This window comes from Corythoichthys intestinalis, chromosome 10, assembly GCF_030265065.1.
Source record: "Corythoichthys intestinalis isolate RoL2023-P3 chromosome 10, ASM3026506v1, whole genome shotgun sequence".
NCBI lineage: Eukaryota > Metazoa > Chordata > Actinopteri > Syngnathiformes > Syngnathidae > Corythoichthys > Corythoichthys intestinalis.
The window spans coordinates 7,105,908-7,132,113 of record NC_080404.1 but is presented as its reverse complement, the minus strand read 5'-3'; the positions used below and the strand labels follow the sequence as shown (position 1 = coordinate 7,132,113).

General features: G+C 39.6%; 1 protein-coding gene across 2 annotated transcripts; it reads right to left on the bottom strand.

Annotated features, from left to right (window-relative positions):
• Positions 1-1,535: 1,535 nt before the first annotated feature.
• Positions 1,536-20,284, bottom strand: ubtd1a (ubiquitin domain containing 1a). Of its 2 annotated transcripts, XM_057849108.1 has the most exons (5): positions 20,076-20,284; positions 19,655-19,744; positions 9,803-10,030; positions 4,168-4,353; positions 1,536-4,083 (listed from the first exon to the last, which is right to left on the bottom strand). In XM_057849108.1, exons 1-5 carry the CDS (start codon positions 20,125-20,127, stop codon positions 3,869-3,871), a joined length of 771 nt encoding a protein of 256 aa, XP_057705091.1. In that variant the 5' UTR covers positions 20,128-20,284; the 3' UTR covers positions 1,536-3,868. The 2 variants fall into 2 exon arrangements, with proteins under 2 accessions (XP_057705091.1, XP_057705090.1); XM_057849107.1 differs by lacking the exons at positions 19,655-19,744; positions 20,076-20,284 and adding an exon at positions 16,339-18,286 and having other exon boundaries at positions 1,537-4,083.
• Positions 20,285-26,206: the final 5,922 nt, after the last annotated feature.

Here is a 26,206-nt window from a genome sequence, read left to right as displayed (position 1 = left end):
TCTCTCTCAGACTCTTCTCGCGCCATTCAACCAACATAGTACTGAATAGTAACGCATGCCTTTCCCGCCTCAGTAACGGCAACGGCGTTGCCAAGATGAGAAAATTAATTAGATTACTCACTACTGAAAAAAATAACGCCGTTAGTAACGCCGTTATATCCTAATGCCATTATTAAAAACACTGGTTATAAATGACTTTGCTGTCATAAAATCTAGGCGCATCACTGTTTGAGGGCTTTAAAACCCCAGGAATGTGGAGGGGAGGGGGCAGGCACAGGATGTTTAATTATACTGTTTTGTTGCTTAGCAGGCAGGCATAGCACTCTCAGTTGTGTTGTAGCCCACATGGGACAATAGATGGAAATTGTTTATATATTGTGTCGCATCACATTACGATCAGATACATTTAACTCTCCATCTCAAATAATTTGAAAATTTACACTGTCATTGCTGGCAAAACGTTAAAGTACTACGTTTGTTGTCATTACAAGCTGGTGGCAGACGAGGGGTGGGGGGGGGCCTATAATGGTCTCTTATCCCCAGGCCCCCGCAAGTCTGTTGACAGCCCTGATTATATGTACACTTCTGCATAACATTGAGTCCTTTTTAATAAAGGAAAAAAGTAACAGATCGACTTAAATAATCATATAATAATAAAACATTAATCATTAAAATACTATAAATAAAAGTAACTTACGGTAATTAACGTTGTTTGTGACATAAGACTTAAAGCGCATCAATTTGCCTGACTAAAAGTCACATCCGAACTGTAAAAATACACTCAATTTTGGACCATTTAATACTGAAAAATAACATTTAATAATATCAATAACAATAAATTCTAATTGAATAGCAACATTATATGCTAATATGGCAAACAATATGACTGAAAAAAAAAAAAAATTGCTCCAGGCAGTATCAGCTCCTTTGCTATGGTGTGGGGTTATTTTTTGCACTAAGCAACTTGGTATACCACATTATATGATGCTAACAGTGCACGCTGGTTTACTGATGTAACACTAACAAAAAGGGACGATTGTTGGCAATATTCGGCATGCTTTTGCTGAAAAACAATCAAGCGGCTTATCAAAGTGATTGGGCTCAAATGTGTTTAAGTGGCGTCTTAATTGATTTGGCTTCCTGCTGTCCACTGCAAACATTTTTAGAGACAGTAAACAGACTGGTCATTCCTCGTCTCCCACTGTATTAAAAGTCAAAGCTAAACACAAACACTACATACGCTTTGTTATAGTACCTCATATCTCTCATATAGCTCTTCATATCTCCAGTGCTCTTTGCTGTGTGCTCGTTTAGTTCAAAAATGCTGCGCACACTGTTAATGAGAGCGCCACTGCCACCCACTGAGTGGATATGCAATTACGCTTTATTCTAGTATAGCAAAAATTTATGTTTCCCCGAGGTCCTATGTGCCACCCCCAGTATCGCTCTGCCCCACTATTTGAGAAATACCGATTTAGATTAAAAATTTTTAAAAGCGAATAGCAGAACATGTTGACTCTCTCTGGTGTAAAAAAAGAATCAATCATATGATAGCATATGGTCTTTATTTGGAATAAAGTCATTTGTCAAAACAACACGTAGAAGTATATATTTACATTTTCCTCCTTGTCACGCTCTTAAATTACACGCACACACACACAAAAAATTAGTGCATTGATTTTTCTATTTTGGGATCACTGAGCAAACATGAGTTTGCCACTGAGACAAAAGACAAAAACGCAAGGGTTGTAACCAATGGAGGTGAAATTCACAAAACAAACAGGGATGTGAATTTTGAGATTGGACTTTTCATCTATAACAGGTGAGAAACCTGTCCTCTTAATGTTATCTGTAGGTCATACGAAAATCGTGAAAACAAAGTACTGTATGATGAACCCTTCTGTTATCTCTGGGGTAATTTTTGACCCAATTTATAGATTGACATTAAAATTCAGGAGAGGGTGCTTCACATTTCATACTTCCTAAAATGATCGGGTCAACGGCTTAGGCATACATTTTTATGATGATATTCTCTCAATGTGCTGAATACATTTTGCAAACATTGGTGTTCCTCCTGAGTCAATTTAAACCCAAGTTGTTTTAGCTGTGTCAAGGTCAGGAACAAAGGAAAAAGCTCTAGTGCACTGGTGTGAAACTCGAGGTCTGCGGGCCAGATCCAGTCAACCACATCATTTTCTTTTTCTAGTTAGTCCTAGCTAAAATACCAAAATTGTAGATGGTGGTCAATATTGAGATACAGTGCTGGCCAAATAATGTCAGATAATGCTCAATTTCTCCCAGAAAATGATTGCAACTACAAATGCTTTCGTAGTTATATCTTCATTTATTTTGCTTGAAATGAAATAACACAAAAAAGAACGGAAAACATTTTCATTATAATTTTACACAAAACTCCAAAAATGGGCAGGACAGAAGTATTGGCACACTCAGCCTAATACTTGGTATCACAACTTTTAGACAAAATAACTGCGAAACAGTCCCTTCCGCTGTCCATCAATGTGTTTCTTACAATGCTCTGCTGGAAGTTTAGACCATTCTTTTTAGGCCAACTGCTCAATGTCTCTGAGAGTTGAAGGATGCCATTTTCAGATCTCTCCACAGTGTTCTATGGGATTCAGGTCTAGACTCATTGCTTTAGAATTCTCCAGTGCTTTCTCTCAAACCATTTTCTAATGTGTTTTGGGTCATTGTCCCGCTGACAGACCCATGACTTCTTTTCTCCATGCTCAATGTGGTACACACATTGTGGACACAGGACAGAGGTTCAGTCAACTTTAATCCATTTTAATTGGCTGCAAGTGTGATTTAGTTATTGCCACTACCTGTTATGTGCCACAGGTAAGTAACAGGTGCTGTTAATTACACAAATTAGAGAAGCATCACATGATTTTTCAAAGGGTGCTAATACTTTTGTCCGGCCCATTGTTGGAGTTTTGTGTAAAATGATAATGATTTAATATTTTTTCCCATTCTCTTTTGTGTTTTTTCAGTGCAAGCAAAATAAATGAAGATATTACTACTATAGCATTTGTAATTGCAATCATGTTGCAAATCATGTTCAATTAATGTTGCTCATTAAAAGTATTCTTTTCACCAAGTACTTTTTTTACTTGTACTTGAGTCCATTTTTTGGATGGCTACTTTTACACTTACTTGAGTAAAATTTTGGCTACTCTACCCACCTCTGCATATGGAAGTAAAAGCATAATTACGATGTGGCCTGTGGTAAAAATGAGTTTGACACCCCTTGTGAAACCTCTTGTTGACAGAAGAGCCTTCCAAGAGCATCAAGAGCTGATGCAGCTATCGTGAGGGGCCATGCAGACAAACAGCCCAACTTCTCCAATGGGACAAATGACTGACAGGAGATATGGCAGGTTCCAGCTTTGTTCGACCGGAAATAATTGCGCATTCTGTTTGCAGTAGTCTGTTCAAAAACTTCATTATTGGGCATAAATATCTATTCTATGTTCTGGCTTTCTGGAGAGAAAATATCCCTTTGAGACAAAACCCTAAGAGTCAGCAATTTTTAAAGGAGGGTTTACCATGTTTACCATTATATTAACAGCATTTGTAGTTTGAAAGGCTCTTGGCTTTTGTGTACATTATGTCCTATTGACTGTTGGTTGACCACCCCAGCTCCAAAGTCTTTCAGTGCTTTTTTTTAGGAGTCTATTATCTGGAAAAGAGGGAAAACGAATACAAAAAGGAACATTATAAAAACAATACTCTTATAGAAAAAATGACAGAAAATCCCAGTGCATAAACTTTTAAGACCAACTGTTCTGTCTCGCTCTGATTCCCTCTTTCGTTCTGGCCATTTTATCCTTTCTCTTTCATTATTTTCTTAGTTGGCTATAATTGGAGGGTTCATGTTGACAATGACTTGGACAACAAAGTCTTTCTGGATTTTAGCATCCTGCAAACGAGTCTTGTCTGTGAGGAGTTTACCAGAGAAGAACCATCTCTGGTGGGACACGTCGATGGCCTCCTGATTCTCCAGCTGTTTCTTCAGCTCGGCAATGGTGTCAGCTAAGCTTGCTGTAAGACGCACATCCTCGCCTAAAACAACAAAGTAGCAGCGAGTCAAAAATTTTTTTTTACCGTGTTGTTTTTTTCCTTGCTTGCTTGCTTTTATTTTCTTACCGGAGGACAGTCGCACACGCAGCTGGAACTCTTGCCTGCAGGGAGGAGGCTGCACTTGCTTTTGTGTGGGTTCACAAATTTTGTTCTCACTGCATGTTTCGTTGATTAGATTGATGGGTGGTACCAAAGTGTACGCTGGAAGTTGATAGCGGTTTCCTAGCTCATCGTAACTCTCCGTGAGAGAACCTGCACAAAAAAAAAAAACATCAAGTAAAGATACTCTTAAAGCGTAAGTTCAGATTTTTCGACATTAGTCTTAATCTTCGAGTTAGCGGGGGTTTAATCAGTCGGTGGAGTTGATTTCAACAAATTCTGAGCAGTTTGTCAGTTATTTGTTAGTTTCAGGGCTCCAGAGTGGCTAAGCTAGCGCGAGTCAATGGTCTCGTCTTAGCATGTCAACAAAAGAACGATATTAACAGATCTAACATAATAGTAGGTTCCTAAAATAACATTTGGATAATTAGTTATGTTAATCGTAAATAATTTATTTGGTTCGAATTAGACAAGTTGTTTTTTGTTTACTTGGTTTAGTGGGACGGGCTTGTGATGTCATGTCGTACGATGTAAATGGGCAGCGAGGGGTGTTTTGGACAAGTGCGTCGGCGTGAAAGCATGGAGGAGGAAATACGAGCTCAGATAATTTTTTGACCTACTGTCTCATTCTACCTCTTTGGATTGTTTTTCGTTTCCATCGATCTCTCAGTTGCTCTTTTGTTTGTGTTTTTGATGTCAAGCTGTGGATTACTTTTTGTTGGATTAAAGAACGAACGTGAGGAGCGGCGTGACAGTTTTTCTTTCACCGCTGTCCCAAGGGGTGTGGGAGAGAAGGAAGACGATAGCGCCGGATTGAAGGGCTTTTCGTTGTGGATCTTGTAATAGTCAAATAAACTCAAAATGCAGATCATTGTTCCAAATATACATGCTGCTAAAACAATGTCACACCAAACTGCTGTAATTCATCCAATTTATTCTGCGGTACTATTTTTTTTAGATGAGTAGTGCGACCACAATAGGGAGGAATGCTTCGGCCACTTGTGCTCATGCTGCATTCGAGGAACGTGGGAAGTCGGACTTATCCCACTCGAATGGTACCAGTTGCGACCTCAAAGCGTTCCAAGTGAATGTAAACAGTGAGATGGCAAGTTGTTTATTATTTTGGCCATCAAAAGACATTTTGACCTCCAGCATCCATCCTTCTCGTACATTTTCTCGTAAGCACACTGTTTGCATTATGCTAACACTCAATATTAAAAGAAAGACATTAAAACATAGTTTAATATTAGAATATAAGAATTATAATATAAGTTATGAATTAATACACAGACGCACTCCTCCTCACAAAGCAGGAGGCCAGCGCTGAGTCATCTGTACATTCCATATCAGCCCTCGCCTGATAAGCAAAGGAAAAGACGCAGTCATCTAATCTTCGGTGGGGCCAAGACACCCCAGCCTACCAAAGCAACACCCGAGAACAAGAAGAACTAAGTCTGATAGCTCGGCCCCTCTCAGACGTCAAGGCAAGCCCAACCTCCCACCTCAGTTGCCTCATTAACCATGACCCAGCAACGGTGACACACGAACTAAACAGCCCAAACTGCGATAGAAGATTATCCTAAACACACCCACAGCCCACACCGCGAGAGCCTTCAAAAGACAATGATTAACTAATTGTCATTTTTATCGTGAACTTTTTGTTGATGTGTGATAGGATGACCTTGCCTCCCCGCCTGAGTCTGTTTCTGTTTCGCCTTGCCGTTTGGTCACTGTCGACCTGAATAAATTGTCAACTCGTGCTTCGAAGCCTTTTTCCTGCTTTCAAAATGCAGTCAGTACAAGGGGTAAAGATTAAGGTGAACGCCTGGAGTTTGGCCTTTTTGGCAGAGATGTTGGGATCCCACCGGCCTGGGTTGCTGAAGCTGCGCCAGCGCGGGTCCGGCGGTTCGGCTGGCGCGATTCCAGCAGTGTGGAGAAAAAGGTTAGATTCCTTTATAAGCGATCAAATAGTGGAGGAAAAACGACGGCTAAGGCAAATGGCACACATTGTAAACTGCCTTCTTTAGTTTTACTTTTGACAGTCTGCTTTTCGACGGGCAGCGCCATTCTGATGACAGATTGAAGTAACTGGTGAAGTCTGGTTACTTTTTTCCCCCAGACTTCGCAACTAGGGCCTCCCAGTTCGAGTGGCGTTCCAATGATATTTTTCCTGGTGTTAGGTTGGAAAACTCCCGACTTCCCACCTTTCCCGAAAGCAGCATCAGTCTACCCAGTCTTGATTGATGACCCATCTGTGTTTCTCATGCATGTATATGTTGTTTTTTATTGGCATGCTAAGATAGGACTATTGTCTCACGCTAGCGTATTCACTCCGGAGCCCTGACAAACTGCACAGAATTTGTTGAAATCAACTCCACCGACTAATTGGAAGATTAAGCCTAATGTCAAAAATTCTGAAATTCCCCTTTAAACAAATTCCTATATAATGAGTGTTAACATTTCTCAAAAAATGACATTAAACTAAGATATCCTGCGAATGCTTAGCACTAGGATTCCGAACTGTAGTATCTTCAAAGTTACCTTTCTCTTCCCCGTTAACTCCAACAATGTTGGAGTCTATTGATTGTCACTATGTTTACCTCAGCCGAACGCTGCTCAGTGAACACATTACATTAAACATTGCATTACATCATACCTGTCAATGAGTGAACCAGATACATGAAGTGAATAAAATTAGCAATTAAAATGATCTACAAATCTACATAAAAAAGTGCCTATTTTTATGTTTTTAAGGATTTGAAAACTAAAATTATCACTGGCAGAAGATTAGTAGTAGAGACGAAAACCTTTCAGACTTTTTCTAACTAGCCTTTATAGATTTTTCTGTGTAGATGACAATGTATTTGACATGCCAGTGTTTTATTTTTTTCCATGTCTCTGTGCACCAATCCAGTGGAAGTGGTCACGCAGGGCTATTATGTAATAACTATCAGGGCAGTAATCTCCAAACAAGTGATGCGTGGCCATCTGCAATCTGACCTCTGACATTTTGAGGAATATGACAAGCGACTTATGCCCGTGCATTAAAATTGTTCACCGTTTGCATTTGCGCGTACAGTGGTATTACAAAGTATCTGAACCTTTTGGAATTTCTCACATTTCTGCATAAAATCACCATCAAATGTGATCCGATCTTTGTCAAAATCCCACAGATGAAAATACAGTGTCTGCTTTCACTAAAACACCCCCAAACATTTATAGGTTTTCATATTTTAATGAGGATAACATGCAAACAATGACAGAAGGGGGGAGTAAGTGAACGCTCTGCCTAAGGAGACTTAAAGAGCAATTGAACTCATTTTTTACCAAACATTTTAAGTCAGGTGTGTGCCCAATCACTGATGAGTGGTTTATAACTGCCCTGCCCACTATAAAACACAGACGCATTGTCTGATGTACATCATGGCTTGGTCAAAAGAGCTGTCTGAAGACCTGCGATCAAGGATTGTGGATTTGTATCAAAAAACAATCTTTAAAAGTCTGGATGTTCATCAATCGACAGTCAGAAAAGTTGTCTACAAATGGAGAGAGTTTGGCACTGTTGCTTCTCTCCCAAGGAGTTTCCGTTCACCAAAGATGACGCCAAGAGTTCAGTGCAGAATACTCAGAGTAGTAAAAAAGAAGCCTATATCTATGTGTACACATCAACTATATGTAAAACTATGGCCAAGAACAGTGTTCATGGGAGGACTCCATGGAGGGAGCCACTGCTGTCTAAAAAAACATTGTTGCTCGTTTAATGTTCGCAAAAAGGCACTTTGGCACTCCACAGAACTTTTGGCAAAGTATTTTGTGGACTGATGAAAACAAAGTTGAATTGTTTGGGAGTAACACAAAACGTCATGTGTGAAGAGAAAATGGAACAGCTCACCAATATCAACACCTCATCCCCACTGTGAAGCATGGTGGAGGGAGCATCATGATTTGGGGCCGTTTTGCTACTTCAGGGCCTGGACAACTTACAATCATGAATGGAAGAATGAATTCAAATGTTTATCAGGATGTTTTGCAGGAAAACCTGACGCCGTCTGTCAGACAGTTGAAGCTAAAAAAAAAAAAAAAAGGATGGATGGATGCTGCAACAACACAATGATCCAAAACACAGAAGTAAATCAACTTCAGAAGAACAAAATACACGTTCTGGAGTGGCCAAGTCAAAGTCCAGTCTTGAACCCTATTGAGATGCTGTGGCATGACCTAAAGACAGTGATTCATGCCAGACATCCCAGGAATCTGACTAAACTACAGCAGTTTTGTAAGGAAGAATGGGCCAAAATTAGTGCTGACCGATGTGCCAGACTGATTTGCACCAACAGGAAGCCTCTGGTTGAAGTTATTGCTGCCAAAGGGAGGGGGCACAAAATATAAAATGTGATGACTCACTTCCTTATTTTTCCACCTTCTGTCACTGTTTGCATACTATCTTCATTAAATATGACAACCTATAAATTAGGGTTGTTCCGATCATGTTTTTTTGCTCCCGATCCGATCCCGATCGTTTTAGTTTGAGTATCTGCCGATCCCGATATTTCCCGATCCGATTGCTTTTTTTTTTTTTGCTCCCGATTCAATTCCAATCATTCCCGATAATTTTTCCCCAACATATACATTTTGGCAATGCATTAAGAAAAAAATGAATAAAACTCGGACGAATATATACAGTCAACATACAGTACATAAGTACTGTATTTGTTTATTATGACAATAAATCCTCACGATGGCATTTACATTATTAACATTCTTTCTGTGAGAGGGATCCACGGATAGAAAGACTTGTGACTTTGTATATTGTGACTAAATATTGCCATCTAGTGTATTTGTTGAGCTTTCAGTAAATGATACTGCAGCCATTCAACCAAAATGCATGATGGAAGTGGAACCATGACTGCGTAGTGCTACCAATTCATATGTCTTCTCTGCGTTGGGAAATCACATAAGGTGTTAAGAAAAAGATCAATTGCTACCTTGCTTCCCCACATTGCTCCCCATGATATTTCTGAATAGTAGGGAGAGGGATTGTAAGGCTGTAGCCTCTTAAATAAAAGCTCCAAAGGCTGCCAAAATTCACTCTACTCATTTTACACTTCCTTTTATCTCTCTAAATGGGTAAAACGGCGCCATTACGGATTGCGCGCGACAATGCGTGAGTGGGTCATGCAACGCATGCATTAATTGCATTTAATATTTAACATGATACATTTTTAAAAAATTAATTACCGCCGTTATCGGGATACATTTGATAACCCTACCTTAAGCCTAAACTAAAGACTCTGGATGAGTGTAACATATTATGTCTGTAACGTTAAATACGATTAGAAAACGATTTAATTAAAAAATATATATATATTAAAAAAAGGCATGGCCGATATTTTTTTGCCGATTCCGATACTTTGAAAATGACGTGATCGGACCCGATCGATCATCTCGACTATAAATGTTTAGGTGGTTTAAGTTAAAGCACTTTTTTTCATTTGTGTGATTTTGACAAAGATCATATTTGATGATTTTATTCAGAAATGTGAGAAATTCCACAAGGTTCAGATACTTTTTCATACCACTGTAGTTGTGTATGTGCACATACCATGAGGTAAAGTGATGCAGGCTCCGTCCACGATGGCCTGCGCTAGCTCCAGGTCATTGCACTCAGCAGCCAAGGCTGCTGCTCGGAGTGCATCCCAGATCTCTTTGCGTCCATCGAAAGCCGGAGCCGTGTCCCAAAATTCGTCCCGTTTACTCCTGAGCTGGCCCTCGGTCATCGGGTACTCGCTCTTCCACTTGAGACGCTCCTTCTTGAGAGGCTCATTTCGTCCTAAAGTCAGATGTAAGACACTTTCAGTCAGTACGAGTATAGTCATCACGACAAATGTTTCAATTAGTGTTATTTAGTTTTAGTTAGTCTGATAATGACTTTTGAACCGATATCCGATATTGTCCAACTCCAAACATCTGATACCGATATCAAACAGATACCGATATATGTGGTCATGTACTTAACATCATAATTATTTTTCAGTAATTTACTGTTCATTTAGTTTTTGCACCATGAATGAAAATAATCTGCTGCCATGACGAATCCCAAGATTGTATTTTAGAGACATCTAACGGTCGATAAGTAAAACTGCAGTGCTAAACTGTTGCCAGCCGTTGTACAAAGGCAGGCGGCTTCTACTTTCACTTTGAAGGCAACATGCGTGCGGTTGTGTTTTGCCTTAATGGACACTGCGTTTCCCATGAACACCAGCGCACGTGCGCAAAGTGTCGTACAGTTATGATCTCCAGGTCGCCTGGAGATGGATTAAACGATATATCAGTTTCCAGCGGCTGTGTGAAGGATGAATATTAATAAGGTAATGGATCCAGTTGTGGCTATACAAAAGCATATGACGATTAGCAACTGTTTGGCTTACTGGGCTAACCCCCACACCCCACCCGAACTCATCAGCTGAAGGAATCTGACCTTTTAGCCAGATTGCTGGAATCACGCCAGCCGAACCGCCGGACTCGCACTGGCTCAGCTCCAACAACCCGGGCCGGCGAAACTCAGACAACTCGGCCAGAAGGCCGAACTCTGCGCATTCCCCTTAGTCTTAATCCCTTGTACTGACTCCATTTTGAAAGCTGGAAAAAGGCTTCGAAACAAGTTCAGAATTTATTCAACAGCAATCATACAAAAAGACAAAGGCTGGTTTCAGGGTCGCCATATCACAAGTCAACAAAAGATTCCCGAGAAAAAAATGACAACTAGTTAAACATTGTCTTTTTGAAGGCTCTCGTGGGGTGGGGTGGGGGGGCAGAAAGAGGGGTGTGTTTGGGTCTTCTTCTGTTGCAGACTTGGGCGGTCAGGTTCGTGTGTCACTGTTCCTGGGTCATGGGTAATAATGAGGCAACTGAGGTGGGAGATTTGGCGCGCCTCACCATCTGAGGCACTGACCTATCAAACTTTTGAGTTCTTTTTGTTATTGGGTGTTGTGGTAGTACAGGACATTCCGCCATTTGTTCTGGACTGTCCTGAAGAGCTGATTGCAGGATTTGGTGTTGCAGACATGGGCTTGTAGATGTCTTGCCTATCACCTGGTAGTCAGCGTCAATCTTGCTCAGTCAGCTGCTTGACGCACGCGTTGGGCTTCCGTGGTCAGAAGGCGTCATGTATCTCTTATGCCCTTTGTCAAATATATTCTACTTGTTTTCCTTAAACTATGATGTACATTAAGTGCTATTTATTTTATATTGAGTACGTTAGAGTAATTCAAACAGTTAATATGAGAAAATATACTATTCCTTCACAGCGCTGACGAGTTCGGTGGGGGAGGGTCACGCCAGTGAGGGAAAGCCGGGCCACTGTTTGTTCTGTGGTCCTTTTCTACCTGGTAGCCTCCCTTTTTTCTCCTCGGACAAAACTTGTTCTCTTTTGTTGCGCTGCTATCTTTGCAGAATTTGCGCGAAAGTGTTCGCATCGACTTCTGTCTTTTCAATGAAAGGGGGAAGTGGCGTACGCCGTAAAGCAGTCAGTACATTTGTGTTTTTTTTGTGTGGCAGGGTTCCTGCGACCATTTTCAAAGTTAATTGGTGCCAGTGAAAGTGATACAGATGCCTCAAGATATAAAAGAGGTGTCATTCAACTAGTTGTCAGTCAACATATCACATATCTTGTGAAAATATTTTATAAAGGTTGAAAAGTTATCTTGTGTTGCTTTAACATTAAAAAAAAAAAAAAAAAAACAGAACAGAACAGCAACAGATTTTATCCCCTCTTGTATTGTATCATCAGGGATGAAGAGCTCCCATGCATCTTTTTGGTGAGACTATGGTGCTAACCCCTTGTGCAGGCCCTGACTGACTTCTGAGGATATTGTGGCTGTGTTCTAAGAGCCCTACCAACTCATTCCGTTGGCCATGGTTTGGACACTTTCTTCTTCATAGGACACATAAGTGGAAACTTGTGAGTCAGATTGATCCTATTCAGTTGGATTTTCAGGTGGACGACTGCCACTGCCGTCTGGGTCCTCATCATCAGAAATTTCGGACTCTGTACTCTGGACTGTGTATCTATCTATGTATGAGCCACGACTTCTCGGATAAGGAAACATAAGAGCAACATTTCCAATAGATCAATAAATCAAATAAATACACACACTACATATACAGTAATGTTATAGTTAGCTAGGTAGTTATGAAGTAGGCAAATTTGTTGATAAATAATAATAACACTCATGAAAGACACACACACACACACACACACACGCACACACACACACAAAATACTATATGAAGATAATACTTATAATAGTGCACGTATCTGTTCTTGCTGTGTAAAATAATCTTCCGGATGGGTGACACCTCTTATATACCTAGTCTGTGTTAAAACAGTTAATTTATTCCTGACAGCCAAAGTTGATAAGAATCAAAGGTTCCCAATGGATCCCATAGAAAATGCATGTGGGTCATTTTTGACCCACCTTTGGAAGCTTGTAATACAAAAATTACAATTTATTCAAATCTATAATGGTAAAAAATTTAATGGCACTATATCAAAAACGTCTCTTTTGAGAAATCCCTGGAATATGAATTGATACCAATTTTTCATTACAAAGATAGTTCAAGTAAACAATCTCACCAGGTCATTTTTAACTTGCTTATGCAGAGGGGTGAAAGTGAGCCGGAACGAGGCGGAACGGCGTACCGGGATGAACTTTTCAGGCAGAATGCCGTTCCGGCATTCGTTGCTTTGATCCCGAAAATATGACGGCGCCTGTCAAAACCCCATGTTCGAAAAAAAACCTGCCACGCTGCCACACACGCATCTCCAATAAGAACACTAACGTCTACTAACGTCAGATTTACATACACAAGTGTTAACAACAAGCCTAATAAACAGCTTGTATAGAGTCATCCGTTTCCACTGATATTTATTATTCATTTATGTATTCTCCGTAGTTCTTCCCAGCGTCTCTCTGTATCAGACAAGTAGGGGTTAGACTGGGCCTAAAAAAATCCAGCCCGACCTGACCCGGCCCGGCCCCCGGGTGCTAAAGCCCGACCCGGTCTGATCAATTAACTTGATTTACAGGCCCGAACCCGACCCCCCACGAAATTTTATGTTTTATTTGTTAGGACTCAGGAGAAGGAGGAAATGCGGGGATGCGATGCGTGGTTACGTTTTGTGTGATCACATTGGTGACAATGCTTGGTTACGTAGCGCAACGAATTCTCCCAGTTAAACAATAAACATTTATATATTTTATATTTGTGTGTCTATTCTATCAGGTGGATAGTGGATTTGACATCTATTTTAATCTCTTCGAGTTGGCAGAAAAAGCTTAAGTTTTCTCAGTGTTTAAATAGTCTTCATATTTTTATGATCATTATAAATGCATTTACACAACGAAATAACACTAGAAAGGTTTGTTAAATATATTTTTCGTATGAGAGCAAAGCGTCACATTCATTTACATTCAGCAAAGCAGACACAGGTTTCTGTATAGCATCTTCAACAATCAATTTGAAGCCTTTCCATGCCCCACTCTCCTTTTCCTACCCTACTCCGTCTTTAGTTTGTTTTTCACTTGTTGCTGCTCCATATCGAAAAGGAAATACCATGACGCGGACTCACGGAGGGCGCCACGGCAGGAAGGGAAGATTAAAAAGAGGGCAGGGCCACGGCGTTCACGTGCGCAGGGATGCACACTGCCATCGGTTTTATCCAGATTATTTATTTTATAACAAGTATTCCTTAGTGTAACATCCATACATCGTTTTAGTATACATATATAAATATACAGTATATTTTAAAAAAAAGTTAGCGAGAGAGAAGTCTGGCCCGACCCGAACGAAAATAATAGACATTCTGGGCCCGACCCGGCCCGAATTTCAGGTTGGGTCGGGTTGGGTTCAGGCTTAAGATCTATCCTCCACACAAAAAAAAAGCTTGTTCAATTAAAGGTGCAATGCAACGGAAAATTGATCCGATTGATTTAAGAGAAAGGAAAGAGTTGATTAAGTTTCTTTTGTATTATTTTATTTTATTTGGGTGGTTCAGAACATCTTCCATGTTAACGTGCACTTATTTTTGCTCATTTATGTAAGGCTACTTAATTATTTCCTTATGATTAAAAAAATTCAATGTTTGCTTTGTCTTCAAAATATATTGCATTTCACTGTGCATAATATAAGTCATTTGCACTTAAAAAAAAAAAAAAAAAAGTATTTTACTTATATCTTTATTATTTAAAAAAAAAAAAAAAAGCCAGTGTTTATAGTATATTATCTTAGATTTTAAAGTATATCCTATGTTCTTGAATAGTTAAGGTGAGTTGAGGTTTTGCTTTTAAATTTGAGAAAATACAAAAATTTGATGGCGTTTTAGATGGAATTTTGTAAATCAGTGAAAAAATACTATTTTGAATGGAAATCAGTTTCTCATGTATGCCTTGTTCCAGTGTAATGCAGCAGCCTAATGCATGTATGAAACCAATTAATTCATTCATTCATTTTCTGAGCCGCTTAAACTCATGAAGGTCGCGGGGGCGCTGGAGCCAAAGGACTTCCGGCAAGAAATTCTAGCCACTTTCACCCCTGCTTATGCATCTAACGGTTAATAAAGATGATGAATAATACCTCGTTGACAATCAAAACTCATCCTCTCTTGGTCAAAGGCAGATAATCTGATATACCACTGATACAACAATCTCGTAATCTCAATCTCACAGTTGTTCCAAATGTTGTGAGTGATCATATGCTGACACACATCAGCTTTTATCATCATCCCTGCTAAAAGGGAGCAGCAGGGATCAGCATGATCATACTGAAAACGCTCATTAACACAAAGAGTTGTTGATATAATTCTAATTATTATAATTATTGTTGAAGTGATTTTCGTGTCTGGAGTGAGCACATATACAGTATGTGAGACTGCAGACGGATGGACGCCCCTGGATTATAGGCGGTAATCAGGTGCCACATAACAGGATTTAGCTCTCAGTGGCTATCCTCAAAGGGCATTGGCTGGACACAAGAGCAGGCTTTGGCCAATGACAGTCAACATCAGTACATGCACTGCTAGCACTAAAATGATTTTTAAAATATATGCAATACTATCTAATCCGCCCATTTCCACATTACAAGGCTTGTATTCTGTTCTAGCTGTCAACGCTGTAAACCTACAATTGCATCAGGAATATTAAATTACTGTCAATATTCATTTTCCCCTCTTTTTTAGTTAAACTGTAAGAAAGACAGGGGCGCTGGAAGTCACTCACAGCAGGGGGAGCTGAGGATGTTTTTAGTGTTTCCCATCCAAAAAAGCGGTTTCTGTCCAAATTTGTCATACTCACACGTTTACTCCATACCAAGCATGCACAATGGCAATACACACGCATGCTGGATAGTTTACGACTATTACTGGGCTACTACAAAGACAGTGTTCTATTTCACCAAGTATTGGAAATAATAGCGCCCATGTATTATCATGCAAATCAGCGCAGCTAGCCAGCGCAATGACACACAAACAATATTTGAAAACTAAAATGTCATATAAGCCTTAGTTTAACACCCTCTTTTCACAATAATATCTCGTTAAAATAATGGCGTCTTTAATTATGCTCTCACCTCCAGTTACGGTTTCGATGTTTAAATTTTTTTTTTTTTTTTTTTTTTTTTAATTTATATTCCCTCCTCTTCAAAATTTTTCTTCCCCCAGAAAATTGAGATTTTAAACTTTCCAATGATGTATCACACATGCATATCAGACAATTTTAAAATTTAGCCAAATTGGGGGTCTCAGAGTGGAACTTCAGGTCACCTGAGTATTTTCCGCCATATACATCTGTGCAATTTTTAGTTTTTTTTTTTTTTTTTGCAGAAAAACAAAGCACATCTTAAAAAAGCATTAAAGCATTAAGAGAGTCAGAAATGAGGAAAAGGTTAGTTAAGGCAACTATTCATATTGCCAATGTAAAAACCATGTACAGTAATGAAACAATCTAAATTGTGTCAACTGACAAAAAAAGCCCTCTGTCGCTCAATCAATCAATCAATCAATCAATCAATCAATCAATCAATCAATCAATCAATCAATCAATCAATCAATCCAGCCAACATCCAGCATCCATTCCAACTTACTTTTCAGTAGTATCCTTACAGGTGGATCTGGAGAGTGGTAGTAGTTGCATTCCCTAGAGTTGGGAACTCCCATAGCAGTGTTGCTATTTGTTGTGAATGCAGCTATACCCACAGTCGTCTCAGACAAAAAAGACAACACACACCACTCTGTCTGGTTTGAGTGGACCATCCGCATCACCATCTAACTTGAGTGCATGGGAATAAACGCCCACCCGCCTCCACTTAAAGGTGTTCAAACAACAAGCCATAAATATCTTGTCCCTGCTTTTCATGGAACGAGAATACAAACTGGGGATAGTAAGCCAGGCGTTCTGAAGGTTGCATCTCGACACATGGTCTAATCCTATCACTTCTATTTGAGGTAGGGATAAAAATGCCCAGCACTAGCATGCCAAACCTATTAGCAGTCTCTTAAACTCAGTCAGAAATTCCATAGGCTGGAATTCTGCGAACAACCGTCACCAGTGCAAATTCTTGTCAAGTACGGACTTCTACTTGTGTACTGTCTTTGAGACCATGTCTCTCAAAGTTTTTAAAAATTGGGTAATTAATTCAGGCTATTAAAGGGGCAACCACTATTGGAGATTTATTAAAGGAGGTCCATTTATTAAAGTGACAAAAAAACTGACTATGGAAATGAATTTCCAGCAAACAAGCATTGTAACTGTGCGATAACACAAAATTATGCAGACTCAAGAACTTTGCTTACCGTATTTTTCGGATTATAAGGCGCACCTGACTATAAGCCGCCACCCACCGAATTTTTCAAAAAAACTGCATTTGTTCATAGATAAACCGCACTGGACTACAAGCCACAGATGTCCTCACTATATTATGGGATATTTACACCAAAAGATATTAACCGGTAAGACTTTATTTGACAGCGGCATCATAAGACTCTCATAAGACCAAATGAAAAACCATTCATTGCTCCATGAATCTTCATTTGGCCATCACTGCTCTCTTAAGGGAGAAAGTCAACGTCTGCTGCCACCTGCTATTAACACTACTGTCGTCCAACATGCCTCCTAGCATGCATTGCAGCGCTACAGATGTAAATAACAATCAAAATGTATGCTTTGCTAATTATTTCTTCAGTTACTGTTCCAGTTGTTTCATTAATTACTAGTTATGGTATTTGGTAACACTTTATTTGACGGTGGCACAATAAGACTGTCATTAGACCATTTCATTTCGTGTCATCTGGCAAAATATCTCACTTTTGAATGGATGTACAAGATCTGAGCTAGACATAAATGGAGTTAGTGACATAATTTTCCGGATGACACTTGATGACATCTGTCATATGCATTCATTAATCCCCCTGATAGTGTCATGTCATAATTATGACGTCGCATGACAGTCTTATGACGCCGCTGTCAAATGAAGTGTTACCTATTAACCCAATAAATCAACAAATAAGCCGTAGGATTCAAAATGAGGGAAAAAAGTAGCTGGTTATAGTCCGAAAATTACAGTAGTTGTTGCAGCCTTACCCACTAGATACTATTCAGTTAGTCACTGTACACCAATTGTCCCCAACTAGGCGATTACTCTTAAATACATATTTTGACAGACCAGCATAGAAACAAATGATTAAATAATACTACTCAAGAGTTTTTGTCATTTATCATTGACTTCAGTGGTATTTTAGTCTGACCTGCTCAGAGGATTTGAGGTATGAGTCCCAACAATTGCACATCATCATAATCATCATCACAATGAAAAACAACACTGAATATTTGTATGCATGTTTTTTTAAATGCTGAAAGTAATACCTTGATTTAGAGTTTTGACAAATGAGCTACTTAAAGTGCCTATGACAGCAAAAAGCATGTTTATTTCATATTTCAGGCAGTCATTTTATGCTCCTGAATGAAATGGACCGCTTGGAAAGGACCGCTGAACCTTTTTGGGTTTCAAAAAGTTCCTATTCACCGCGGAGAATGGCCAAAACAAGTCCCACAACTGTGGGACCATTGGACCGACGAGGAAGTGAGTGAACTACGTGTTTTGTTCTATGTCAAATACTGGCACGTTTTAATAAGGAGGTGGCTTGCATTTTGTGGATGACAATACTCTGTCCACAGAGAAGGCCAAACGGCCAACGACCGGCAGCTTGTCACACACCCGCCTTGCTCCTTTTCGCGTGCCCGCCCACATAGCGCTTCCCTCGGCTTGGCCACGAGCAGCCCCCCGCTCCGACGTCGGACGGTTTGTCCACCAAGAATGCGCTACTTACGGTGTTCATTCTTGTCTTTCCCCTCTTTGCCTGCCTGCCGAGGCAGAATGACGGGCCGTACCTTGCTCGCCGCAGAGGGCTGGCCGATCAGTGAAGACAATCAACCCCGCCACTGTGTGACATGAGTTGGGGTAGTTTTGTGTGATTTTTCGTTTTCGAAAGGCGAGAAAAAGACTTCCAAACGCCGCTCGGTTCGGGTTAGTGTGTCGGTTAGCTGTCACGCCTCCCGTTTTGTTTACGCTCTTTCCTCAGTCTCCGAAGCCAGGGCAGGGAAATGACAAAAGCCGGACTAACTCCAGTGGCATAAAATACCGTTCGGGAGGTGCAAGAAGTCGACAGTTTTGACCATTATAGGGTAATTTTGCCCTGTCGTACTGAATAAATGCAGTTTTAGTATTTATTTCATTAACCACAAGACTGTTATTCATCATGACCATACCATCTATTTAGCAATTGGGGAAAATACTTAGATAAAAAGAACATCCTGTAAAAATATTGGAGTAGATCTGAAATCCTTACCCTGCTGATGTCATCATCTAGTGAGGGGACACTAGAATGCTATAATGACAGGCGGGGCTAAATGGCAGATTAAAAGACTCATTTCTCGTCATCTGTGCTTTGCCAAATTGTTGTATATAGTCGAATTGTCTCAAATTATTATTTTAATTCACATAATAATGCTATTTAAGATTTTTTTATGCTGTCACAGGCTCTTTAATCATATCAGTTATGCCCCCATGTAACTACATTTGAATGCAGATGTAACACTGATAAAAGTACAGCTCATATAATATACAATATAATAATATACAGTAGTTGTTTACCACAGCGTATTCATAACTGCCTATATAGCCTAAGGTCCATGTTAGTTTCTGCATTAAATTTGTTTTTCGGTTCTATTTCTATTGCCTGTTTCAAATGTGTGTTTTTTTTTTTTTTTTTTTACTCTCTTGATGAATTAATATCATTTTGTGTTTTTACTTTAATGTGATGTAAAGCACTTTGAATCAACTTGTGTTGAATTGTGCAATAGGAATTTAAAAAATTGTCTTGTCTTGCCTTGCCTAGCCTTACCTCCACGTTTTTTGCTCCTGGTCAAACTCCGAACACTCCCGTGGCCGTCGTTCCTCCTGCTCCTCCCCACGCAGCCTCCCATCACGTTACCTTCAGGTAAACGTGCCAAAGAATATTTAAAAAGAAGGCTTCAAATACGATGTATGATGAGCATTTGTTTATGAAATAAAGAATTATGTGAAGGAATAACGTGACAGCTCAGTATGTTTTGTGATGTTTACGTCACGTGTACTGCCATCTGACCGTGGCACGCGCCACGTCCACGCGCCACCAACACTCACATTTAAGTGAGTGGAAAATTATAATGCGCTCGCGCATGTGTGTGTATGCACACTAACTGTTAAGCATTTTTTGGGGTGAAATTTCGAGTGCTGGCACAAAACCAAGTAAAAAACGTTTTACTTTTTCATTATTTACGCACCTGAAATCCAGTCTGCTAAATGATGCATTCGTCGGCAGTTGGCTTGCCACATCCGAGCTTCTGAGTTTTTTCAAGCGACCGCGAAACTGTCCCAAAAGGTCAATTTGGGCATAGAAATGTTCAAAGTTTTCGGAAAAACAGACAAATAGGTAGTTTTTTTTCTTCAGGACATCAGAGTACCATCAGTTTGCATCCATAGAAAACTCCAGCCTGATCAGCCTTCGCGCATGCGCTGGTCACGGTCATCGCTTCAGGTACTTTCAAGTCAGCAGAAGTCAAAACCAGTCAAAACAGTACACCTTTCAAAATAAAAGGTTTATTGGCTAAATAAGAGTACTGTACCCAGATATTAAATGAAAATATACATGTAGTCCCAAAACGGTGGCTAAAAGCTTGTATATTCCATATTAAAACTGCATACATATTTGAACTTGCAACTGTACAGGATTCATTCCCTACCTACGGAACTCTTATTTGTAAGTCTTACGTGTATCTGATTGCGTGTCACTTGTTCAATCACAGAGCATCTTTTTACAGTCGATACAAGCGCGCCACCTGTCCACAACCTCTATGAAAAGTAGCTATCGTTTGTTTGTATTAATAATCAAACCCATTAATTTATACAAAAATGTATCATAATAATATATTTTTATTGGTTTTGGTTGGATTCAAAAGTGGTTAAATCCCCAAATACTAAACTCATTTGTCTAGGTCGAGGGTCTGCAACCCAAAGCTCTACAGCCAGATTCGGCTCTTTAGTACTGCCCTAGTGGCTCCCTGGAGCGTTTTCAAAAATGTTTGAAATTCAGTTTAATTCAATTCAGTTTTATTTGTATAGCCCTATATCACAACAGGTTTGTCTCTGAGGGCTTTACAGAATCGTTTTGATACACAGTCAGATACAGTAGATCAGACATGTCCAAAGTGCGGCCCGGGGGCCAAATGCGGCCCGTGGTCAAATTTCATCCGGCCCCCAGCCTCTGTCATAAGATCAATATGGCCCGCACACAGACTTAATAAATTGGTCAGCAGTACTGCTACCATCATATGAAGTAGTTTACACATTAAATGCTGATCCTCATTTACCCACTAAAAGACAGCAGCCCTTCAAGCAACATTACCCCGTGTAACCCTTGACTTCCAATTTTCTAAAATGGCAACAATCAACAACAACAACAAAAAAGTTGACTGCGACGGCCGACGCTTTAAGGATAGGTGGAAATTGGACTATTTCTTCATTAAAATATGCAACAACTGTGTCTGCCTCATTTGCAAAGAAACAGTCGCTGTTTTTAAAGAGTTTAATGTGAGGCAATATTACCAAACAAGACACGCTGACATATACGACAATATTACAGGGAAGATACGCAGCGAGAAATTGAAGAAACTTGAAGCTAGTTTACTTTCACAGCAGCAGGATTTCGCAAGATCCCGAGAATCGAAAGCGAACGCCACAAAGGCTAGTTGCGAGATTTTTTTTTTTTTTTAAATAAATAATTTAACAAAGCAAATGTGACACACATAATGACTTGCTAAAATTTGCTTAAATATATTGTTCTACGTAAAGTACGTCAGCCAAGGTCGGCCCCCCACATTTTTACCACACCAAATCTGGCCCCCTTTGCAAAAAGTTTGGACACCCCTGCAGTAGATGAATGAGATGAGTCCATGTCCTGGGCATCCCCCATCCTAAGACCCTCCATGGCGGCAAGGAAAAACTCCAAAAACCCCATGGGAAAAAAAGAGAAACCTTGGGGAGAACCACAATCAGGAGAGATCCGCTCCCACGACGTACAGGCTATAGATGCACCAGGACTGATGATGGGTAGTAGAAGAAGGAGTTCCAGTTTGTAAAGATACAGTGGAGTAAGTGAACATGCGGAGGTCCATCTAGCCAGATGACACGCAGGGGGCAACGAGGACGTCCATCCAGCCAGGGGTCAGGATAGTCAGGCGGCTGCGGCTGAAAAAAGAAGGAGGGGGAAAGGGGACACCAGGTGACTAGTGATGAAAAGACTTAATTCTAAACTCAACTGGAAGCCAGTGAAGAGCTTGGAGCTGAGGGGGGATGTGCTCTCTTCTATTAATTCCTGTTAAAAGTCTTGCTGCTGCGTTCTGGACTAGCTGAAGACCTTTTAGGGAACTTTTAGGACAAGCTGCGAGTAAGGAGTAACAGTCATCCAATCTAGATGTAACGAACGCCTGAATGAATTTTTCTGCATCGCTTTTAGACAGAATATTTCTAATATTGGCTCTGTTGCGCAGGTGAAAAAAGGCTGTTCTGCAGGTTTGTTTAATATGAGCTTTAAATGATCGATCTGGGTCAAATAGAACTCCTAGGTTTTTAACTGTGGTGCTGGAGGAACATGGAAAACAATGGGGGAGGGAAATATATTTCTTGTTTTTTAATATGGTTTCTGTAGGTGGGCAAACATGACACAAAAATTCTTAATGTTTTCCAATGCTGTAAAAATGTGTAAAATAAATATTAAATTTCAACATTTCTGTCAACAAACTGACATTCCTGTCATTTGCTCAGAAATCAAACTTAAACTGTGTTAATTTGATTTTATAGACTTTACCTTTTCAAAAGGCTGTTTTTTAATATTTTATGAATGAAGGCTGCGTTTTATTGCATTCTGTTTGTTGCACACATAAGGGGCACGATACGCATGTTCTATTTTGTTTTTGTTTTTTTCAAATCCTCAAAATAAAAATGACATTGAAAACTGGATTCCTTAATTACATTTCTTTAATTTTATTAAAGCAATGAACCATAATTCAATAATATTGTAATTCAGTAAGTTAAATGTAAGAGGGAATCGTACAACAGTAGTCACATGGTGCGTCATTCTCTATAAAATGCACTGCAGGGAAAATAAACATTTAATTATGCAGGCTCATCATATAAATGCAGCCGACTTAGTCATTTTGATAGTAGGCTAATATACGCTGGTAAAAAAATTATGGGAACACTCAAGTAAAATGTTGTAGAAATTTTCATAGTTGTATGTGTCGGGATAGCATGGCTCAGTGGTAGTGTAGTTGCTCCCGAACCCAGAGGTTGTTGCTCCAATTCTCTCCCTTGATGAACTCGTCTAAGTATCCTTCAGCAAGATGCTGAGCCCCTCCTTGTGCTGCATCACCAGTAGGTAAAGCGCTTTGAGGGCCTTAATGGTGGAAAGGCGCTATACAAGTGTAACACCATTTACTATGTGCTGACAACAAAATCACACAAAAATCATCGATGAAAATCAAATGTAACAACCCAATAGACGTCTGGGTTTGGAGTCGTGCTCAAAATCAAAGTGGAAAAACACAAATTTGATCCAACTTTGATATAATGCCGTGTAAACAAGTCAAAATGAGGCTCAGTAGTATGTGTGACCTCCCTATGACGCCTTGGCATGCTCCTAATGAGGGTGCTGATGTTCTCCTGGGGGATCTCCTCCCGAATCTAAACCATGACATCACTGAGCTCCTGGACAGTCTGAAGAGCAACCTGGCAGCTTGGAGGAGACTCCAGGAGAGCTGGACAAGGCTGTTGAAGGTCCTTAAACCCTCAGCAGGGGGGTATCCGCACCTTTGTACAAGGAGGAACAGGATGAGCCCTACAAAATGACCTCAAGCAGGCCACTGGTGTGAATGTTTCTGACTGAACAATCAGAAACGGGCTCCATGAGGATGGCCCGACGTCCATCATTGGAAAGCTTAAACTCTCGATTTTCTGGGAGAAGAAAAATTTTGGACAGGAAGACATTTAAAAAAAAAAAAAAAAAAAAAAGTTTTTTTAAACGGCAAAACCCTATCTGGAGGTGATAACACGCGAGAGCAGAATTACAGACGCCATGACTTTAACAAGATATTATCGCGTACTTACCTTGTTTTGATCCAAAAACTCAATTTCGCATGTATTACTGAGTGTCAAGACACAGCTGTGAATGGCCACAGCTGGATTTTTGGGGGATTTTATGGATGAAACATGGTAATATAACAAGGGTTGCGATGCAGAAATTGCAGACATCAAGGAGTAGCCGAGATTTTCTTTTTCATATACAGTACTTACCCTTTTAAATGTTTTTTTTCCCCTCAATTTTTCTTAGTTTGGATCAATTCTTTATCATTTAACATATCGGGGAAAATGCGACAGTAAAAAAAAAAAAAATACAATTTAGCGCTAGTTATGAGGTAGATATCCGTGACTTTTTTACAGACACCATTTTTTTCATTGTGACGTAATTCGTTTAAAAGTTTAAAATATGCACGTGAATAGTTTAAGGTCTTTTTTTTTTTTTTTAAACAAAGTATTAGACATCAATTAATGAATCTAAGCTAAAAATGACATTTCGAATAATAAATATTAATTACTTACCTTGTTTTCATGGCTGGGTTGAAACAAAAACGGTAGCGCAACGTCTGTAAATGGGGCTTCCAGGGTAAAATGGGCAAATTAAAAATACTGTAGTTCGGGGGCTTAATGCGTCATGAATCAGCTACGGCAGCATTTAGACATATTGTTCTATCAAACACAACAGCTGTTTTGGCTTAAAATACAGCAGTTTCTTTTAAAGAGGAGTGCAAGAGCAGAAAATGCTTTTTCAGTCTTGTCTGTGTTTTCCTCCATATGTTAAAGTGGGAAATGATCATTCAAAAATGACTTACTTACAAAGTCAGTTCATTCTGAATAACATTTAAGTCAAACGATTTGACTGCAGTGACAAAATTGGTTGACACATTTTGGGAAGTGTATCTGAACCGCCATTTCTTTTTTCTAAATTGTGCGTTCAAATAAAGATTAAATCTGGCATGCTATGTCATAATCCCAGACTACAGTATTGGCATCACATCGTGTGTATGTGTAATCTGTCTGTCTGTCTAAACAACTTTGTGATGTAACAGAGATGAGACCCTGAAACCGAAAGAAATGAAGGATAGTGAAATTGTTTATGATTGGCAAGATGCAAGTGTCATGTATTTGGAATGAATAAGACTAGCCCACATAATAATTAAACAAGATTTATTCATTTACACCGATAAAAAATACAGATAAATAAAAGCATTAAACAGATGTTGATCAGGCGCACCATGTTTTAGCTCTGGTACGATGTGAGCGGTCAAAAACCTGAAATTGATTGCTTCAAGTCAATCAAAGCGACAGATAACATTTCAAACTCAGCGAGTTTCCGCAGTGTTTTTGAGGTATTGCAAGTTATTTTCACCCAATTTCTGAAATCTCATCAGGTTCGATCTTGAAGCCAGCCATAAAATGGGGTACACACAAACCAATAATCATAAGGTATAATTTTTTTTGCGTTAAGAGCAATATTTTCTGCTTGGTCATTGATCAAGAATGTTCAAATATTCCGTTGGCAAATAGTTACTAGTGAAGTTGGCCGAGCCACTGATTCCTTGAATGCGAAGCTAAATGTTTTAAACCCCACCCTCCCAATCGAGGACAACTGGTGTTAAAAAATGGATTGATGGGTTCACAAATAGAGGAGCAAAAGCTTGAGCTTTTGTATAGTGTCAAAAGTCATTCACCACAATAAAAATGATAAAACAAAGATTTTCCTACTGAAATGCCGTTACCAGATAAACCATCAGTTAGCCTAACTTCTGCTTCAGCTACTACCACTACTACTACCACTGCTACTACACTTTATTCTTTGCGCTTTCCAGCCATTTGGATGATTTCAAGTACCAGTTTGACTCAAAAAGGTCAGGGTTGGTGATAAATAAGACATCTGGTTTGTGGAGGATAATCCAGATTGTCAATGGTGATATCCTTATGTGTGTACAGTGTTATTAGAAAGTATCTGAACATTTTGGAATTTCTCACATTTCTGCATAAAGTCACCATCAAATGTGATGTGATCTTTGTGAAAATCACACAGATGAAAAAAACAGTGTCTGTTTTAACTAAAATCACTCAAACATTTATAGGTTTTCATATTTTAATGAGGATAGTATGCAAACAATGACAAAAGGGGGGAAATTATGTAAGTCACAGGTGTCAAACCAATTCCAGAAAGGGCCAAGTGGGTGCTGGATTTTGTTCCAACCGACACCGCGCAGAAAGTTTAACCAATGAACTTTCTGCTGAAACAAGCAGCACCTGACAATGATTAACT